Source organism: Aulonocara stuartgranti (genome assembly GCF_965226115.1).
Source record: "Aulonocara stuartgranti genome assembly, chromosome: 5".
Lineage (NCBI taxonomy): Eukaryota > Metazoa > Chordata > Actinopteri > Cichliformes > Cichlidae > Aulonocara > Aulonocara stuartgranti.
Window position 1 is genome coordinate 5,133,330 of NC_138943.1, and position 19,020 is coordinate 5,152,349.

General features: G+C 38.3%; 3 protein-coding genes across 7 annotated transcripts in view; 1 reads left to right on the forward strand and 2 right to left on the reverse strand.

The window, feature by feature from the left end:
- Nucleotides 1–685: 685 nt before the first annotated feature.
- aurka (aurora kinase A) lies at nucleotides 686–9,776 on the reverse strand. 3 transcript variants are annotated; one of them, XM_082534243.1, is made up of 9 exons: nucleotides 9,244–9,776; nucleotides 6,546–6,611; nucleotides 4,940–5,279; nucleotides 4,811–4,853; nucleotides 4,519–4,710; nucleotides 1,924–2,062; nucleotides 1,592–1,740; nucleotides 1,289–1,463; nucleotides 686–1,202 (listed from the first exon to the last, which is right to left on the reverse strand). In XM_082534243.1, the coding sequence occupies exons 1-9, from the start codon at nucleotides 9,442–9,444 to the stop codon at nucleotides 1,020–1,022; spliced, it is 1,488 nt and encodes a 495-aa protein (XP_082390369.1). In that variant the 5' UTR covers nucleotides 9,445–9,776; the 3' UTR covers nucleotides 686–1,019. The 3 variants fall into 3 exon arrangements, with proteins under 3 accessions (XP_082390369.1, XP_082390371.1, XP_082390370.1); XM_082534245.1 differs by lacking the exon at nucleotides 9,244–9,776 and adding an exon at nucleotides 7,051–7,399; XM_082534244.1 differs by lacking the exon at nucleotides 6,546–6,611.
- Nucleotides 9,777–11,424: 1,648 nt separating this feature from the next.
- LOC309707119 (guanine nucleotide-binding protein G(s) subunit alpha-like) overlaps nucleotides 11,425–19,020 on the forward strand; it is a 58,748-nt gene continuing 51,152 nt past the window's right edge. Inside the window, exons 1-2 of one of the 3 annotated variants that reach the window (XM_082534249.1) lie at nucleotides 11,425–11,597; nucleotides 12,109–12,218. In XM_082534249.1, coding sequence (XP_082390375.1) covers nucleotides 12,146–12,218 — 73 coding nt within the window. In that variant the 5' untranslated portion in view covers nucleotides 11,425–11,597; nucleotides 12,109–12,145. The remainder of the gene's footprint in view (nucleotides 11,598–12,108; nucleotides 12,219–19,020) is intronic. The other 2 variants (XM_082534248.1, XM_082534250.1) reach the window with 2 other exon arrangements.
- Nucleotides 12,302–17,830, reverse strand: prelid3b (PRELI domain containing 3). The gene is made up of 6 exons (XM_082534251.1): nucleotides 17,648–17,830; nucleotides 16,370–16,538; nucleotides 15,156–15,245; nucleotides 14,362–14,432; nucleotides 14,150–14,252; nucleotides 12,302–13,751 (listed from the first exon to the last, which is right to left on the reverse strand). Exons 1-6 carry the CDS (start codon nucleotides 17,677–17,679, stop codon nucleotides 13,635–13,637), a joined length of 582 nt encoding a protein of 193 aa, XP_082390377.1. The 5' UTR covers nucleotides 17,680–17,830; the 3' UTR covers nucleotides 12,302–13,634.

Below are 19,020 nucleotides of genomic sequence, written 5' to 3' on the forward strand. Positions count from 1 at the left end.
TTCTTTACAAATCCTACCATGTGAATTCATGGATTTTTTTTTCACATTCTGTCTCTCACAGTTGAAGTGTACCTCTGGTGAAAATTACTGACCTCTGTCATCATTTTAAGTGGAGGAACTTGCACAATCGGTGGCTGACTAAATACTTTTTTGCCCCACTGTATAACTGAATTCCAAATTGCTTGCAGGCCCACTGAAGGCAGCATGTAGTAAAAAGTTGGTTGCTTATTGAGTAGAAAAGCTCTACAGACTGTGTCAGAGAATCCTAAATAAAAGTGTGAATTTCACAACAGGAAAGAACAAAACATCATGGTCAAGACAGGTCAGCAAACCTTTAACATGTTTTTCATATTTGGCACATGCAGTTTTAATCTGTGACTTATTGAAATTAAAGTCAATTCCACTTATTTAGGACTCACACACACACTCCCTCAAAACAAATATCTAACCAATCCAGTTACCACAGACCCACAAGTCACACTTACATTACAAATAAATGAAACAGGAACTTTTCATAAATGACAAATTCTTCTACCAGCTCCCTGTGCAGCCTGGACACAGCTGGAGGTGTATGAAGTCGATGAGAGCGCCTCACTCAAACGTCAGTGTGAAGACAGGTTACTGAGTAAAATAACTGAGCCTGAAACACAAAAACTGTTAAATACACACTGGACAAATTCCAGAGTGAGAGTCTTTGATGATAATTTATTTTTCAATTTCAAGTAACGACGTTTTAGAAAAGCTCAGTAAAACTCTCATAATTCTGCAGACAGTAAAATATTTACAGGAAACAGAATGCCACAGAAAGAAAGTTCAGGTAAGACAGAAAACATTAAGTTTAAAAAAAAAAAAAAAGATAACAAATATAGCTAAGTGGCTCAAAATATTTGCAAACCAAAATACTGTTCCACCAAGTGGTTTTAAAGTCAGAGATAGAAGCAGATTTTCATACATCAGCTACACCCTCGTGTTTATCTTGTACAGTCTCCATCAGACGTGCGGTCGTACATAGAGACCAGTCACTGGCTGGGCTCTTCACTGTTTAAGGTTGTTGGCTTCTTGGTCGAGTACTCGACCACCCAGGGGTGGGACAGGACTCCCTGGATGGGCAGTCTGTGCATAGGGTTGTGCTTCAGCAGCCTGGCAACCAAGTCTTTAGCTCCAGCACTGATAGTGGCCTGTGGTGGGTAAGAGTACTCCACCTGGAGGTCAAAGACAGAAAATGGGAATAAATATTCAACTTTTGAGAGAAGCCGTAGAGCATTTCTGTACTGTGGTGGTGTCATACCCTTGAAATCCTGCGGTAGGTCTCCTCGTGTGTTTTTGCTTCAAATGGGGGTTTTCCAACCAGGAACTCGTAGCAAAGGACCCCGAGACTCCACAGGTCCACTTTCTCGTCATGAGTTTTCCCCTCAATCATCTCTGGAGGTAAGTAGTCCAGTGTCCCACACAGAGTGGACCTCCTGAAGAAAAGAGAAAAAAAAATGTTTGTTCTCTTTAATGATATACAATTTCTTACCTGTGTAGGCTAAATCATTTCCATAGTTTCACCTTCAACATGATTAAAAGCGAAAAAGTTGCATGAACATACCTGGAGGACGGGGTGTGAACAGACCAGCCGAAATCCGCGATCTTGAGCTCCCCATTGGCCCCCAGTAACAGGTTCTCTGGTTTGATGTCCCTGTGGATCACCTTTTTGGTGTGGCAATAGTTGAGGGCATCTGCTAACTCCATGATGTACTAGAACAACACATTAAGCACACAAGTATTAAGCACACAACACGCATCACAGAAGAGATGCTTTAAGTGAACGTAAAACATCCTGGAAACAGGATTCTCTACAAATAAAGGGTAAAACTAGGGAAGCTCCTTAGATTATAGAACAACAAGAGTGCCGAAAAGGTCTTAACTCTGCACTCTTACCGTGGCGCTTATGTTCTCGGGAAAATGCCCACAGCGCTGGAGCTCGCTGTACAGCTCTCCCCTGGGTGCAAACTCCAGGATGAGGTACACACGAGAGGCATCGTGGAAGTAGCCATAGAGTCGCAGGATGTTCGGATGCCTGTAGGAAAATCAGGACCATTAGATATTTTGACAATCATCATTTCCAATATGTATGGACTCCCCAAACTAAACTGCTATTCATTACTATGGTAAGGGGTAATTTTACTGAAGGGAATGTGTAGTTGGCATATTTTAGTGCCATTTTTCTGTAAATGAATCCATGTGGTCATATTAAAAAAAAAAGTTGGGCATATGGAAGTCCAGAGTCTCACACTCGCCGTCTGATGATCAGATTTGTTGAGATTCAGAAACCATAGCGTGCCTGTGACGTTCTCCATATCTGAAGTAAAATCCAATCACTGAGGGAAAAGGTTTTAAACCTGACAGTGTTAACATTTAGATAAACGTGAAAACCCCACAGCATCTGAACATTTGTCTGACAGTGACATGAAGAAGAGTCTGATTTCCACAGATTAAAATAAATAAAAAATATATAATAATCAAAAAAATAAGTTATCATACTAACACAGGTCTTCCCAGCCATACAGCAGGAGCATACCAACACAGCCAAACAGAACACAAACCACATTTACACACTTTCATATGTGATGAGCCACATTACAGCGATGGACCCATTCATACAAGAGACAAAAGGCATTCACAGGTTAAACTCTAAAACCATACGCTGTTGCTCGTAAAGACTTAAAATCATCAATCAGCAACAAAACCAAGCAGATATTAGTTATGGGCTAATAATGTTTACTTTGAGGTGTTCACCTCATCTGCCCACTTCTTCTTGGCTCACTTATTTGCATTTTTACCAGTCGTAAAAAAAAAAAAAAAAAAAATTCCTGCAATTGAGATTCAAACGACATTTTAATACTTTATTTTCCCAAATTTAAAATTTAAAGGTCTGAATATTTGAGCAAGAACCCCACAGACACATTTACAGTCATTACAATTACAAAGAAACTAATTCAATGCAGTTATATCTAATATGAACAATGAGCACAAGCCACAGATAATCTTCCATTTTGGAACAGACTTTATTATTTTTGACCCAAAACGAGTGTCTGAGCCCGTGCACAAACTCAGAAGCAGCATTTAAAGAGTTGGAGTCAGAAAGCTGTTTTTCCATAGACTTCTAAAGGACTTTTTGCAACCACATCCATCACAGTCTGCTGGCCTTCAGGAGTGCAGGGTTTGTAGGTACTTCTACAGCTGCTTAATTTTTCTGACCTGGAATCTATGACTGTTTTATACCATTTGTATGAGACTCAAGACCAGGACTGGGCATCGTCACCAACATCTACAACTGATTCTATTCTGATTCGCAAGGTCCCGACTCCATTCCATTCAATTCAACTTAAGAGTCAGAAATATTATAATCATTTATCTTTGATTCGTACTGTCCAAAGAATGCTCTAAAAATGGTAAATTAAAAATATTTCATTTCAAATTACTTGAAAATTTCTCTGCAATTACAAACTCAGTGTAAATTATCTAGGCATAAAAACAAAGCTGACACCTGTGAAACTTCATCAGAAGTGCAAGCCTCACAGCTGATGCCTTTGTGTCAAAGTAGCTAATGATTAATCACAAAAATATGAAGGAGAATTTCCTGGCATGGCTTTTTATAGCAGAAAGCCACTGCTGGAACTAGTTGTTAACTACAAGTCTCCATTTAGTGGAAAAAAAACCCAAAAACAAACAAAGAAACACAACTTCCCGGCGAGTGTAGTCCCTTCTGCTTAATTCATGTGTAAAAGCATGCACGTAGCACAAGCGGACAATTTCACATGTGATCTACTGCAAATATTAAAATAGTCACAGTACATTAAAAACAAGAAAACCATGAATCAACATACAAATTTTGCAATTTGGCAGAATTTGTAAAAGCTGAAATTTCTGCGATATGGAACAGCAGAAATATCTTGTCAGAGGTAATTTTTGGGAAAAAAACAAAACAACAGCGGCTAACAACGCTAGCTACAACTGTAGACTGGTGCAAGGGAATAATGCAGAAAATTGAGATTTTTGATGGTAAACTGATCTTGAAGTACACAGTCTTGAAGTACTGTGCAGGAAGTGTGATTTTGTTGTGGTGGAAGCAAAACAGCCAAAGTAAGAGGGAACATATTAAAATATTTTGGACCAGAAAATAGATTTTTTAAAACTCACTCCTACTCAAGACAGTTTTGAAAAATCAGACAAGGATCCAAGATAATTTCAGTAGAATAATGCTGTTGTGCTGACTACCAAAGTCATTTTTGCTTACTTTCCCTACAATAATCAGTCACTTCAGTTTGACCCCATCTCTTTTCCCCTCATCTGTAGCTCGCCTGCAGTGGGTCTATTCAATTTTTTCAATTCAATTTTATTTATATAGCGCCAAATCACAACAAAAGTCACCTCAAGGCGCTTTATATTGTCTACTCACCACAGTTTGAGAAACGCTAGTCTGGGGAGTAGTTAATTACAATTAACAGTAAAATATAATTCGACAGATGTTACCTGAGGTGAGACTGGATCTCCACTTCTCTCCTCAGCTGGTGCTCCACCCCAGCCTTCTCCAGCTGCTTTTTGAAGAGCACCTTCAGGGCCAGGATGAACTTAGTCTGTCGCTCCCTGGCGAGGTAGACATTCCCGAACTTCCCCTTTCCCAAAGGACGACCAATGTCAAAATTTTCCAGACTCCATCGTGTCCTGTGTGAGCAAAACAGCACACGGTTACAGCAAGAGCGACATAAACTTTAACCTGTCATAAAAGTATATGGATGAGACAAGGAACTACTCTTAAACGTACTTTGATGTAGAGGTTTGTGCATGATCGTTCTTGGCAGGTTTGTCTGGACAAAGAAAGAGGAGGATACATTTTAGCACCCAAAACACAGACACAAACACCATTGTTTTCCCAGTTTAGTATTACACTTACCCTGTGGCTTCTCTGGCTTTTGTGGTTCCAACTGGGGTTTGGTCAGGTTTGGTTTAGGAGCTTGCGTTTTCAGCTGCTTTTGCTGGGTGCTGGGTTTGAGCTGTGTTGCTGCATTTACATTCTGAGTAGCGGGGTTCACATTCTGATCAGCAGGGTGTGTCGACTTGACAGTAGCGGGCAGGTTTGACACTGGTTTCTGGTGACTCATAGGCCTCTGAACGCGCTGAGGTCCATTTGATACACCTAGAACTCGCTGATGCGGGGTTGGTGTGACTACAGCCTTCTGAATGGGCTGTGACTGCTGCAATACAGGAATCCGCTTGGGCCCATCACTGGTTGACTGCAAACAAACAAGATAAACAATAATAATAATTGAAAAAAGCTTCAAGCTTTTTACTTTTTTTTTTTAAGTATTATAAATTAGCTTTACCTTGAAAAAAAAAATTTGTAATTTGAAATTCATTTCATTTCTAAATTTTCTTAACCATCTATTCAACCTAGTCTCTCACTGAGCACATCCTGGACAGGTCGCTGGTGTGTCACATGGCTAACAGAGACGGAGACAACCATATGCTCTCGCCAACGTCCAATTTAAGGTCACCAATTCTGCTCATATTATCAAGATTAACAATGCTTTTTGTGGTGTAGTCAATATGGTCAGTTTAGTTTATTTATAAGCTCATTTAAAAAATAAAAAAAAACTGCTGGCTACCATCCCGTACAACTGGATGGGTAAAATACATAGGTAATAAAAATAAAATAGATTTTAAAAAGAAAAAATGAGAACATGAGTAAAGCAGGATTGAGAAAAAGTAATCCAATTAGAGTTAAAAGCCAATGATGAAAACAGGTTTTGAAAATGTCTAATGCTGGAGGGGTCCAGATGTGCAGATGCAGTTGGTTCCACAATTTAGGAGCAAAACCCTGATCAGCTGTTTTAATCTAGGAGAACCTGCTAAGCAGATCTCAGTGATCTAATGGAAGTAGGCAAAGTTATATGGAAGCAAGAAGGTGCAAACGCATGCAATGCCTTAAAAATGATATGTGGTCTGTCTTGCGCATGCCAGTTAAAAGTCAAGCTGCAGCATTTTGGACCAGTTGCAGTCAGGGTAATAGTGACAGACTGTCACCTGAAAAGTCAGGACTCTAAAAATCTGAAACTTTGAAATCTGTTTACCTTTGTGAGTTCCCTAATCTGAAGAAAAAAAAAAACCCCCAAACAAACAAGTTTTAACAACAGCATTTATCTTTTACCTCAAAAGACAAGGTTATCTAAATTAACAAACACCAATTCTATTTTAATCAGTGGATCAATACTCCTATGATCACATACAAGTGCTTAGTTCTGGCCATGTTCATTTTCACCCATCCAGCTTTGTGGGTAAAATCTCTCTTAGCTCAGTTTTTGGTGATGCATATGCCGAGTCTCTATATACACTAGATCTTCTTAATAAGCCATACAGAAAAGTGTCCAAAGACACTGGTATGCTTGGAAGCGCAAATCTAATGCCATACACAGTAATCAAGGATATTTACCAAAACAAAACAAGAAACAAAAACACATTTAATAAAAATTTTAACCAGCCCCGGGTTTATGATGAGTTACCTTAATTTCAGGCCTTTGAAGTTTCGTGCCTTTTGGCATCTTGTGCATAGCAGTAGAGTCCATAATCTAATAAAGAAGTAAACGGAGACAGGTTTTATTCAAAGAAATTGTTAAAAACGTGATTGGAATTAAGAAAAACATGCAGTTTGTTTAACTCTTTAGTCTGTCACATTTCTTCTAGCTAAGGAGGTTGGAAGAGACGCTTTTCTTTTCAACCTCCTTAGACTACGATGACCGAGAACCTTCAAGACATTTCTTCTAGCTTAAAAAAACCAAACAAACCCAATAACAATCCTGTTTGGATATAGACGCTCTTGTATTCATGTCTGAAATAACTGTTTAAAAATGTATATACAATTTACAATGTTTATTCTGTCAGGAAGATTAACAGTAGCCATCATCGTCACGTTGTTGCCGATCAGGTAAATTTAAATTAGCATCCACACCATAACACCACGTTAAACATCACCTTTTTGCAACAAGCTAGTTGTATAAAACCACTTACCTAAATATATTATTGCAATGACCCGATTCAGCGCTAAACGATAATTTTTCTAGAACATAAACAGGTCGAAAACAGCTCTAAGGGAGGCTAGCTAACAGCTACATCGGCCAGTAGACCACAGCTGGCGTTTGTGGCTCGCTACAAACATAAGGACTATCCACGAAGACGTTACGACGAGTCTACCTTAGTATCACTTCTTTTTTCTGAAAAATACTACATGAGTGCTAATAAAACAATAAAGTCGAAACACAAAGCTGTAGCAGTACAGAGACTGACTGAGATTGGCTAACTCTCCGAACACTACTCGTTTAATTTCAAACGGCCCTCGGTTTAAAACCTTTAAATACAACACAGGCTGCTATTGGCTGAGGGAATGCTCAGTACTCACTCTCCATTGGCTGAGGCTATCGCGGCGGCCGGTGGAGAGTGACGTACTAACGTCGAAGTGAATCTTCCAAAACACTAGGGGGCAGTCCACAGACACTGTCAGTACAGGAACTCTTCCATACCACATGCTATTACACTTAATGATTTTATTATTACTTCAGCTGCTTGAAAAAAAAGTTTCTTCCCAAATATAAACTCAGAAAAACAAGAGTTAATCATAGTTTCATAGTATTTTCTTTCTTTTTATTACTATCAATGATATCGCTTTTGAAATCTATTTAAATTTATTATTTTTGATTCCCAGTAGATCAGAAATTACAAAACGCATTTATTTGTCTTTATATTATTATAATTATTATTGGACGACTTTCTTTAAAAAGAAAAAAAGTTAAATCAGCAACAAATATAAGGAATAAATGCAATGCTTAAGTAAATAAAAAATGCAAATTACATAATCAACTGCAAATTATAAAGCGAGTTTAGAGCCCTCCTTTTATTTGTTTGTGTTGTCTAAATAACACAAACAAATAAAGCCTTTTATTTATTTTATGTTTCTTTTTGTTTTTGCTAGTTTTAAAACTTTGGCTGGAAAATGTAAGAAAAACAACTTCTGACCCCCTCACAGATAATTATTACACAAACTAAAGGCCAGAGGTGGGACCAAGTCATTGTTTTGCAAGTCTCAAGTAAGTCTCAAGTCTTTATCCTCAAGTCTCAAGTCAAGTCTCAAGTAATGTCAGGCAAGTCAGAGTCGAGTCTCAAGTCACTGGTGTAAAAGTCCAAGTAAAGTCACAAGTCTGAAATTTTGAATTTCAAGTCCTTTCGAGTCTTTAAAAAAAAACCGAAAAAAGGCATGTTGCAGTTATATGCTAAATGTAAATATTAGACCATGTAATTTTAAAATCTGTGTTTTTCTCAACACATGACAAAATAGTGAACTTAGAAAATATACACAAATTGTGAAATTGCACCTCTTTAAAATGCAGCTCAATTAAACTTAGCTCCAAGAATAATTTTCACCGACAGTTCTGAGATAAGCTGCATGTTATTCTTGGATGCGCTTGTAGGACCGGCTTTAAAATCGCATGACAAAAATATCATACATAAATAAATGATATTTAAAAAAATATATAATTAAAAAAAAAACTGCATCACCAACGTAGCCTGGAAAACATTTGCTAGTTAGATGAAGTCAGCTATCTCATCGTAGCATATTTATATGCATATTTATAATTATACGCTTCTTGGAGTGAGTGCATACACTCATGAAGTTTAGTAACTTCCGGTCACTGCAACAAGCCCAGGTACAGTTTACCGACGGATGGGTACAGGACCTTGAAATGCACCGTGTAGAAAGTAAAGACCATCGTACGTATCATAAGTTTACCAGTCTCACAAACTGTCGTCATAAATACACATTCCTTAACAGTTTATTAATAGGACCTTTGAGCTCAACGGTAATTAATTAGCAGTGGAAATAATTTCTGGTAGCATCACAGAAATGTAGCAGTGACAATAATACTGTATGCTGTAATCGTACTGGACAATTAGTGATACAAAAAACCTGTTTTATCCTGTGAATAAAAGTATATGTTTTTGTCAATGTACCATAATAACAGAAGCGAAACACAATATTCTGTCAGGACAATTCACTATTTATGCACAATAAACAAAGGAGCATAGCGCAACAATTTCTGTTCAGCGCCAGACTTGCTTGTAACCTATATCACCAATTATGTTAAGAAAAATGACGCATTAACTACAACAGCAGACTGACCTTTGTGGAAATGCTTGGAGCAGACTAACCTGTGAGCTGGAGGGTTCTGGGACGTTATAATTGGTCTTTGAATGGCTGCAATCCAGTCGCATCTTTGTTACTTCGGAAACATGGCTCGAACAATTTCTCTTCAACGACATAATCCGATAACAACCGATCTCTTTACCCGTCGGCTTCCCGTGGCTGTCATGCGACCAGCTATTGCAGTTAATAATACAACAGCTTGACATTTTTGTGTTTCTTTTTATCGCTGTGTGACTGGTTTCAATTGAAAGCCTGCGTGCGCTAGTACCGCTTGCCACGAGTTCCCAGAATCCTTTGCGGTTCTACCCGTGAATGACGTCACATTTTCAATCTCTATATAATATGCATGTTAAATTTTATATTTGGGGTAAAATATCAAGTCTTTTCAAGTAAACCGGTTCAAGTCCAATTCAAGTCCCAAGTCATTGGTGTAAAAGTCCAAGTCAAGTCACAAGTCTTAGAACATTATTTCAAGTCAAGTCTAAAGTCATAAAATTAATGACTCGAGTCTGACTCGAGTCCAAGTCATGTGACTCGAGTCCACACCTCTGCTAAAGGCTTATATAACCGAAAGGCTTATATAACCGAACAGCAAATGATTTATTAGAAAACTACGTGGAATTTTTTTTAATTACATGTCTTCAAACCTTTGCTAAGATGTGTATTACTAATATATGAGAAACTACATCCAGGGAGAAATAAACATTAATTAAGTGATTTCCTTTGCAAGATATCTTTGGGCATCTCTTGGTGGGTAATTAATCTAATTACGTGGTGATGAATCCAGTTTTATCAGTACCGTAGGGTCAGATATATCCAGCAAAACAGGCTTCCAAGAGATTCAGAATAATCATAGGATACTGTTATGATTTTTGTGGATTAAGAAAAGAACTTATATCCCATTTGTGGTGTTTTATTGAATTGTGCTAATGACTCAGACACAGACGATAAGGACATTTTCTCTGTTTTCAAAGATACTATGAGAATTTTATGTTGTGCAAGGGCAGCTTACATTCTTCAATATCACTGTTGCACTTCAGTGACCATTAACTATCTAACCATTAGCAGCTAACTGGCCAGAAAATGTATTGAAAGAAATCTCATTATGTCCCTGGAAGTATATGTAAATAAGAGAGCAGGGGCATGCAGATGTGATGGGTGTGAGGTTAGATCAGCCGAGGTTAAATATGATTTATTGCAGTAATCAGGGCTGCAAGACAAGTGACACCAAAGTGCACCATGCACCTGCAGTGGTGATGCCATTTTTGGTGTGCATCACCTTTTGTAAGGATAACACTGAGAATAAACTATCTGTTTATTCCGTTTGAACTGAAGAGCTTTTTATATGCTATTTATGTATTTATATGCTTAATTAGAATAAAAAGTAATACATTATAAAAGAAGAACAACTACAAGAAAACAATGTATACTGAAAAATAATATGTAAAAATCTATCAAAAAAATTGCACCATGTTGAGAAAAAAATACTAAAAACGTAATAAAACAGTACTTAATTAAACAATTTCAGTGACTTGCATACGTTTCCATTCACACTGTTCAAACTGGTTTGGTATAAAAATGTGTGTATGATGGTGTAAAACTGTTCCTTAGAACAGTATTTCTCAAACCACATGAGTGTGTGACCCATAGCCAAGGGGAGCTCAAGAAATTTTTGAAAATTTCAACACCTGTAAGAGATCTCAGCTAAGTTTGAGAGCAGGTGTTCTGGGAATCCATCCTACCTGGCAAACCATAAGGCCCATGCTTCTTTGAAGTGTATTTGCTTTTTTATTATTGTGTACTTTTTCCATACCAGATATACAGTGTTGGAAGGGGAGTAACGGAATACATGTACCGCCGTTACGTATTTAAAATACAAAATATGAGTAACTGTATTCCGTTACAGTTACCGTTTAAAAAGGTGGTATTTAGAATACAGATACTGTGTTGAAATAAATGGATTACACGGTGGTATTTGCCTGATTCATATTGTCACGGGTCAGGACGGTTTTGTTTGACAGCTATGTTCTGTTGTTCCAGCGTTATGGTGGCAGCGTTACGGTTGCCATGGTTACAGGGTGTCGCTCTCTCTGCGACTGTGTGTTTCCTGGGTGAGAGAGCGCCTTTTTGTTGTTGTTGTTGTTGTTGTGCTAAGCTGAATGCTACAGAATGTAGCCTCATGGGCAGTGTAGTCCGTGCTGCGGGGAGAATGGACTGCCATATCCGTTATGTGTCTGTGAGCCCGAGGAGGGAGGAAAAAAAGTGCGAGCTGTCACCGAGCAGAAACGGGAGCTGGAAGCATGTTAATATAATAATAACCACTGCAGCCAAGAAGAGTGCCTGATGAGCCCAGTTGTAAGTAAGCGATTAAGACTCGACTGTACACTGTGTTCGTGTTTTCCTCTGAAACAATAAGTTCCTTGGAGCAGCCTTTCTCGGTCTCTCGCTAGCAAACCTGACCCAGACAACAAAGTAAAGCTAGTTTTCGGCTATGAGCCGCGGACCTTCAGTAATAGTAATAAATCACATTCATGTAGTTATAAGCAGCATGATAATATATTAAGTAATCCAAAGTATTCAGAATACGTTACTCACGGAATACGTTACAAAATACATTTTGGGGCATGTATTCTGTAATGGAATACATTTTAAAAGTAACCTTCCCAACACTGCAGATATGTAACACAGCTGCTCATACACTGGTTCAAAATAAATCAGTCTGACTTGGGGTTCAGTATTTTTTAAATTTCAATAGCCCTGTAGAAATATGTCACCCAAAATATATAAAATATGAATCATTTCCTCTTCCACAAACATTTTAAATAATTCTTTTTAATTAGCATCATTTCATTTCCTTCATTTTTTCCCAGAAATTGTAACTGTGACATTTGTCCACTACGTGGCAGCATGTGGCGCCTGCATGATGAAGTCAGAACTTCAATCATCCTGTCAAATGTGCAGCGTTTCCCGTTTATGTCAGGTAACTCCCTCTGTGTTTAAAATATACAACCATTGCCTCCAGCAAGAAACCAGAAAACAAGAAAGAATATCTGACAAAAGCTCTTAAATAAAAAGGGTTCAAATATTTTATTCACACATTCTGCATTTGGTGAGAATCTTTTACACAATAACCCATTCAGAAAACAAAAATTATTACGTGAACATGTTGTTTTCCTTTAAAAATCAACCAAACTCATAGTTTGCTCTTCCAAATTGTTCTTTTTCCAAAAATAAATATCCCTGACATAGATAAAAAATATTTATAAATATGTTATAGACAGAAAGTTGTGCGTTTACCATCGCCACACAGATTCCCACTATGAGACTATCTCAAACACAGAGTATCCACTGAAACAGTTTTATCAAAAAGCTTGCTTAGCACATGTAGCAGCTTTTACTGGTAATAATTGTGAAGCTTTCGGCCCCGGCATTCAGTGATCATGCACGTGCTGATAAAACTACTTCAGTTGAAACGACCTCATGTTTAGTATGTAAAAAGAAGTCTGACCCTTGTTTCTACACAGTAAACAGATTCATGTTTATGTTACATTAAAGCAGCATTTGAGAAGGTCTACTATACCTTTTTAAAAGTATAAATATGGCAAGTACTTTGATCCCTTCATTTCACTTAAATACCTCAATGACATAAGTTATTACATTACATCAGTACAGTTTAGTATCAGGCTTGCATTCGTACCTAGTACAGTCTGTTGTTGTAACTGAGGTCCCATACGAAAACACTGTTGAGGTGGCTCTCTTACACAAATAAACCTTACTGTGGTCACTGTGGATAACCCAAACCGTTTAATCTGACCTGCTTGCATGCATTTGTGACATTCAGTGCGCTTGACATGCCGCCTCCATGGCTAATATCAGCCATCATTTCTCAGTGTACGCATTTGTTACAGTCACTCCTATACGTCTCACCATGACCTGTTTTTCTGCTGTAAACGTGAAGCTCGGACCAGAGACGATATGCTGGCATTCTGACACATTTCTGCCAGATGAATACACACCTGGAGAAGGCATTTGTAAAGACAAACAGCAGCGTCTGCATTGGCACATTTCTTGTGTTTCCAGTCCTTCCACATTGCACCTTTTTTCAAAGACACAAATGGCAGTAGTGTTTAAATGTCCCTGAGTGAGCCACCAACTTTTCAGCGCCCTATCAAAGCAGTCCCGCCAGGCCGCATCACTAGAAACCACTCAGACCTCCTTTAGGCAGCAGTCTCCGGCTTAGAATATAACTGGTAAAAGTACACAACATGCCAAATTGTACCCTTAAATAATACAAAAATCCCCAAAGCACCAAACAGGACCAGAGTATCATAGAAGGAGGCTGGCTGTTCTGCTGTGCAGTCCAATCTGAAACTTAGCTGAACACCAGAGTTGGGTGTCATTTCTCTGTGACTGCAGCAGCCATCGGGGTGCGTATGGTCCCACGTGCTGTGGCTGCCAGCTCCTCGATTTCTGTATTCAGTCGCCTGATAACCCACTCCACGGCCTCACGGCCCTGTTCGAGAACAAAGTGAAATGTTAGTTCACGGGAAAATGAGTTGCATCAAGTAGAATACAAGAACAGAAGAGACGGCGTGCCTGAAACACGTAAACCCACTTCATGCAGCGACTGGTCTGGAGAGAACGTTAAGCTGTTGACTAGTCATCTCGTAGTTTTTAAAGATTTTTCCACACAAGTACTTTTGGACGTACAAGTGAAATGCCACAAACCTGCTGCTACTGCCCCAGCATAACAGTTATCATCTCCCTTCTTTTCCTGCGATTTGCAATGGCTATAAACACTTCTGCCTATATGTAATTACAGCTAGGTTTTAGTTATTTAACCAACACTAGTCACATGCAAAACTACTTAAAACTTTACCAATCTCAGTACAGTTTGAAGGAACCTCTTACCTTTCCAGCATTAGTAGAGATGGTGCTGGCCATAACTCCCTCCAGGTAGCTGCTGAGACTGACCCCTTTCACAGAGATGATAGCCTCCTGGGTCAATATTGTTCTAAAAAAATCGTGAAATCAAAGTTATGGTGTGCATTGAACAATCTGACACTTCAAGCTCAGAGTGTTTATAACACATGTTACATCAGTGTAACAGTGTTAAAACTTACTTTTCTGGATCTTCAGGGTGTGGTTTATATGTTAATTTTTCATCCACAGATACCATGTTTGTGAATGTGATCTGGAGAGAGGGAAATGCAAATTGGGAGATTATGGAGAGATCATGCCTTACAGCAATAGGACAATAACCATAAGTCAATTGTTAAAACACCAGAAAAGGCATTAACAAAAAGAAAAAAAGAAAGAACTCAAATTCTTCCATTATTGCAGGTGCGGTGAAGCAAGTTCACAACAGACTAGTTACAAATCAGAATACTTATTAATCCATTAAAAAAAATTATGTGCAGATTATATGGTGTCTCCAAGACAATAAGAACAGTAAGAGACTGAACTAAATCAAAAACGTATCAGACTTGAAGATTTTCATGCTCTTAACGAGTTGATTGAATCACAAAGTTGAAGTTCGTTTTTAGTTCCAAAATACTCTACATGTGCCTCTAAAGTTAAAATGCACTCTGCTAAGAAGTGACTTCTCACGCAGTTTAACAAGTTGGACTTGATTCCAGGATTAAGTCACAGAAACTCTTCAGATGTGTGCATGTCAAACAGGTCTCATAAGAACATGTAAGAAAAATTCTCCCATTCTTAGCAGTCAGAAATGAAATCAGATTTGCTCCTGCTTGCCAGCATCATGGTCTATATTCAGCTGGCAGCACAACGAGGTACGACTGTAAAAGTGTGCTTTGATCCGTGCTCGGTAATCTGGTTTTTCACCCACTGTGAGCCAAAAAACAGGAGGTGTTTATACAATATTTGTAATTTTTTAAAACTTTTTAGTACTCACATTTGAAGACTGAAGTTCAAAAGTCTGCTCTTTGGGATCAATAACTGATTGTTCCTGAACATAAGTGTATGTTCGTGCGTTACCAACGAGCTGAGGACAAAGAGAGAGATACATTTTACACAAACCTTAAAAGATATTTCAGAAATGGAGCAGATAATTCAAAGATAATTCAAAAAAGTGAGGTTAGAAATCATAATTGACCTTCTAATGACTCTAAAGTTCATGTGAAGAAGTGTTACTTAATCTGTGTTTTAAGTAGAAACATGAAGGCTGCAGCTGAGTAAACACTTTGTGTTTTCACTAAATTACTACTTCCATGGATTACTTCCAAAAGAGGCTTTTTGATACCACGACACCTTAATGCGAGTTAAATTATCACATGGTGCAAATGTTAACTTCTTGTAACTCATATGCCATATTTTCCAGAGTACAAGAGGCAAAATAGACTGCAGTAAGAAAAGGCTGATTCCACTTGCTTGAGCTTCAAATTGATGATTTAGTTTGCCACAACTACAACTCTCCTAGGAGACCTTTGTCACAGGGCATCATCCATAAGATGGATCTAGTTCATACGCAGAGACTGAGGCAATCTGATTAAAGATTACATTAATACACTATCAATCACCGGGTCATAGTCTGTCCTTGGAATTACAGAGGCTAGTCATAGATGTAGTGAGTGAGCATTCCTTCACCCGAAGAAATCCAAGCAAAGGTCAGTGCTGACGAACAGCACCTGATTTCCTAATATTTAAACAGTTAAACAGTATGTAGCATATCAGCTTTCTGCAGTCTTATCATTACTGGCTTCAAAAAGTGAGGGTCAGAAGGAAAAGTTCAATGACATGACAGATATTCAGAGGCTTCCGTCACTGCTCCGATTCAGGAGACTGCTAGTTTTAACTGGGCTGACATACAAAGACGGAAAGTTACATCACATGGCGTAAAGGGTTACATCTGAGCAATGACAGAAATGTCACTACGGTGTCCTGTACAGCACGAGTCATGGCACGCAGCCATGAACCCGCCTGGGCAGACAGGTCAGCTGTTGCTACTATTCCTGGACAGAAATAGCCTGATAACCTGTTAGGTTATCGCTGCACTTGTTGAACGGAAAGCCTTAACCTCTCACCATTGCCACGCTTCTATCTGCTTTTTCTATCATTTGATAAGATTGTGCGTTTGTCAGTGATGCACAGCTGGGTTTTGATACTCACAGATTTCACTATAGATGGAAGCCCCCACTCTGTGCTGAGCAGTCTTTTACTGTGGAGGCATCCTTGTGTGTCAATTTTTCTGTCCAGAACATCCACCCCAACCACACTGGGGTTCATGGGGTTTGGGTACTTCTGCATAGCAGCTTTAATCACCATCTCCCAAGGGTGGCTGTTGAAGCAAAGAAAAATAATATTGTAACAAATAAAAACTGCCAAATACACATTTTTATGTCTTATACATTATATTTACACAAACTGAATACAGAGCTAAAATAATTCTTTATAAATTACCATTTTATGTTGGCTATCAACATTAAATCCAATATCAGCACTCATTTTATCTCACATCTATTAATTTATTCTCTTTCCTTTGTATAATATCTCAAACTAGTCCTTTGCGTTACATTTTGGTAGCTATTCTATTTCATTTAAGCAATTTGTGTCATGTTTTTCTTCTTTTTTGGCTGTATGAATATATTTTCCAACACTGCTAAAGCGAGTTTGCTAACAATACACACATTTAACAATTAAATGACTAGTGAATTAACCACTACTTAGTAACAAAAAAAAATGTTTTGTTATGTGCTCATTTAAAAAAAAAAAAGAAAGATTCGAACTTGTGTTTAAAGCATTTAATGTGTCAAAATATTTTAATGAGTCTAAACAATTTCCCACTTTCCAATTTTTCAAAATATCCATCCAAAGTTAGTTAAGTAGATATATAATGTTTGAACAAAACATCAGTAAAGAGCGCTCATTGAGTAAAAATGTTGTTTTGAGTGGTTGCCATGCACTGGCCCGTTGCGTAGTGACGCACACGGAGATGTAGGGGAAAGGTTACGCACCAAGGGCTTGACCTGGCTGGCTGATTATGCAATGACAAAAGCATCTGTAACCAGAAACCGGCAGTTCCGCACACACCATGGCTATGTTAATACTTTTACAATCACCTATGAACTTGCGTGACTTCTTTTAAGCATTACATTGTTTTTAAAATTACACACAGACTGACAACGAATAGAATACGTCTGGTACTTCTCCTTAGCATGTCATTTTAGCATACAAGCTAGCGACAGTAAAGTTATACCGTAGACAGGTTATATTTCACTTACATAGTCCGTTAGTTATAGTTAGGAACATCGTCTGGTTACAGTTTTGTGTTATAAACCCTACGTGTGTTGTTCAGCGGATTAAAACTAGCGTTACTTAAGTGCTGAACCACACACCGAGCTCCTGCAGGCCGGACATAAAAACGCTTTGCAGGGGTAATTTACTCACTTGAATATGTGCTCTGAGGTCCAGATCTTCATGGTTTAGGTAGCTGATCGCTGCTGGTGAAAGGGGGGTAATTTAAAGAGCCGGTAGACTGGCACAGACGCACTGACAGACCGGGGTGAACCACGTTCAAAGACAACCGCATGTCTCCTCCCTTCATACCAGAGCAAGTCACGGGTGCGTGACGCACTTCCGCTACTGTGGCACATGCCGTACAAGTCCGCTGACCCTGGAATAGAAGGATAAGAAATAGTTTATCGTAAATGTCCATGGACAATTCACTTAACCGATGTAACAAAAGCGTGATTATAACATATCATCTTAAGTATGCATAATACGTTTTTTCCCATCAGGCTTGGCAGGCTCTGTGAATATCGCCCTTGTCTGTTACACAACTCAGCTGAAGGTTAAGACCTACTCAGCTGATGCAACAGGACGGAGTCACAGATCAAATCTTCATGTAATGGTCCAGCACTTGGTTATAAGTGTGCAGGCTCTGTAGATCCCGAGTCTTTATTACGTTCTTAATTTTCTCTGCGCAATTATGAAGTGACAGACTTGTTTTACTGAGTGAAAACAGGATTTATTTTCACTTTCCCCCCCTTTTGCTCAGTTTTCAGTTAGGTTTAGTTTAGTTTATATAGCAAAAAAAAGTTACCCCCACCCCTCAAAAAACAAATCTTTATTGGCAGATCTTTAAAAAATTGTTTTAATATATATACAACTGTGGGCGGTATTTTTCAGGAGCAATATTTTAGAAAATTTGCAATATGCGTTACAAAGAAAACAGCAATACTCACATTTCCTTTAAAAAATATATTTTAGTTTTTTTGTGTGCAGTGTTTTTTCAGTCAAGTTTTGCTTCTTCAAAAGTGTTCTTTGAAAGTGTTTTGTCATACCTAGTTCTGGCTCAGAGTAACAACCTTGGGGTAAATGGTCGTCCTTGTCAATGGGAAGATGAGCTACTGGACGAGTTTGGGAACTGCTAGTACTGTGAGTGCTGTGTCAAGTAAAAACTGGTGTCCTTATCTCTTCCAGTGCAAGACAGTTCCAAGTAATTTTTTCAAGCTGAGTGTGATATCTTGTGGTTAATTACATAATTATTCAATAAAATTACAATAAATGTTAATGCTGCTGGACAGGATTATGTGAAATAAAGTTATTTTTTTAACATTTACATAGCTTTTGAGTTATTACTGAATACTCAAACTATTGAGAATGAGAAGTAATATCTCTCTTTAGTCAGTCCTTTTCTTTTTTGAGTGATATTAACCCTGCTTGCTTTTTGGTAAACATGACAGCTGTTTTTCCTTCCTAGCTTTGTTGCTACATTGTAGAATTTGTCCTCTGTGGGGCAATACTGCACTTGTCACCAT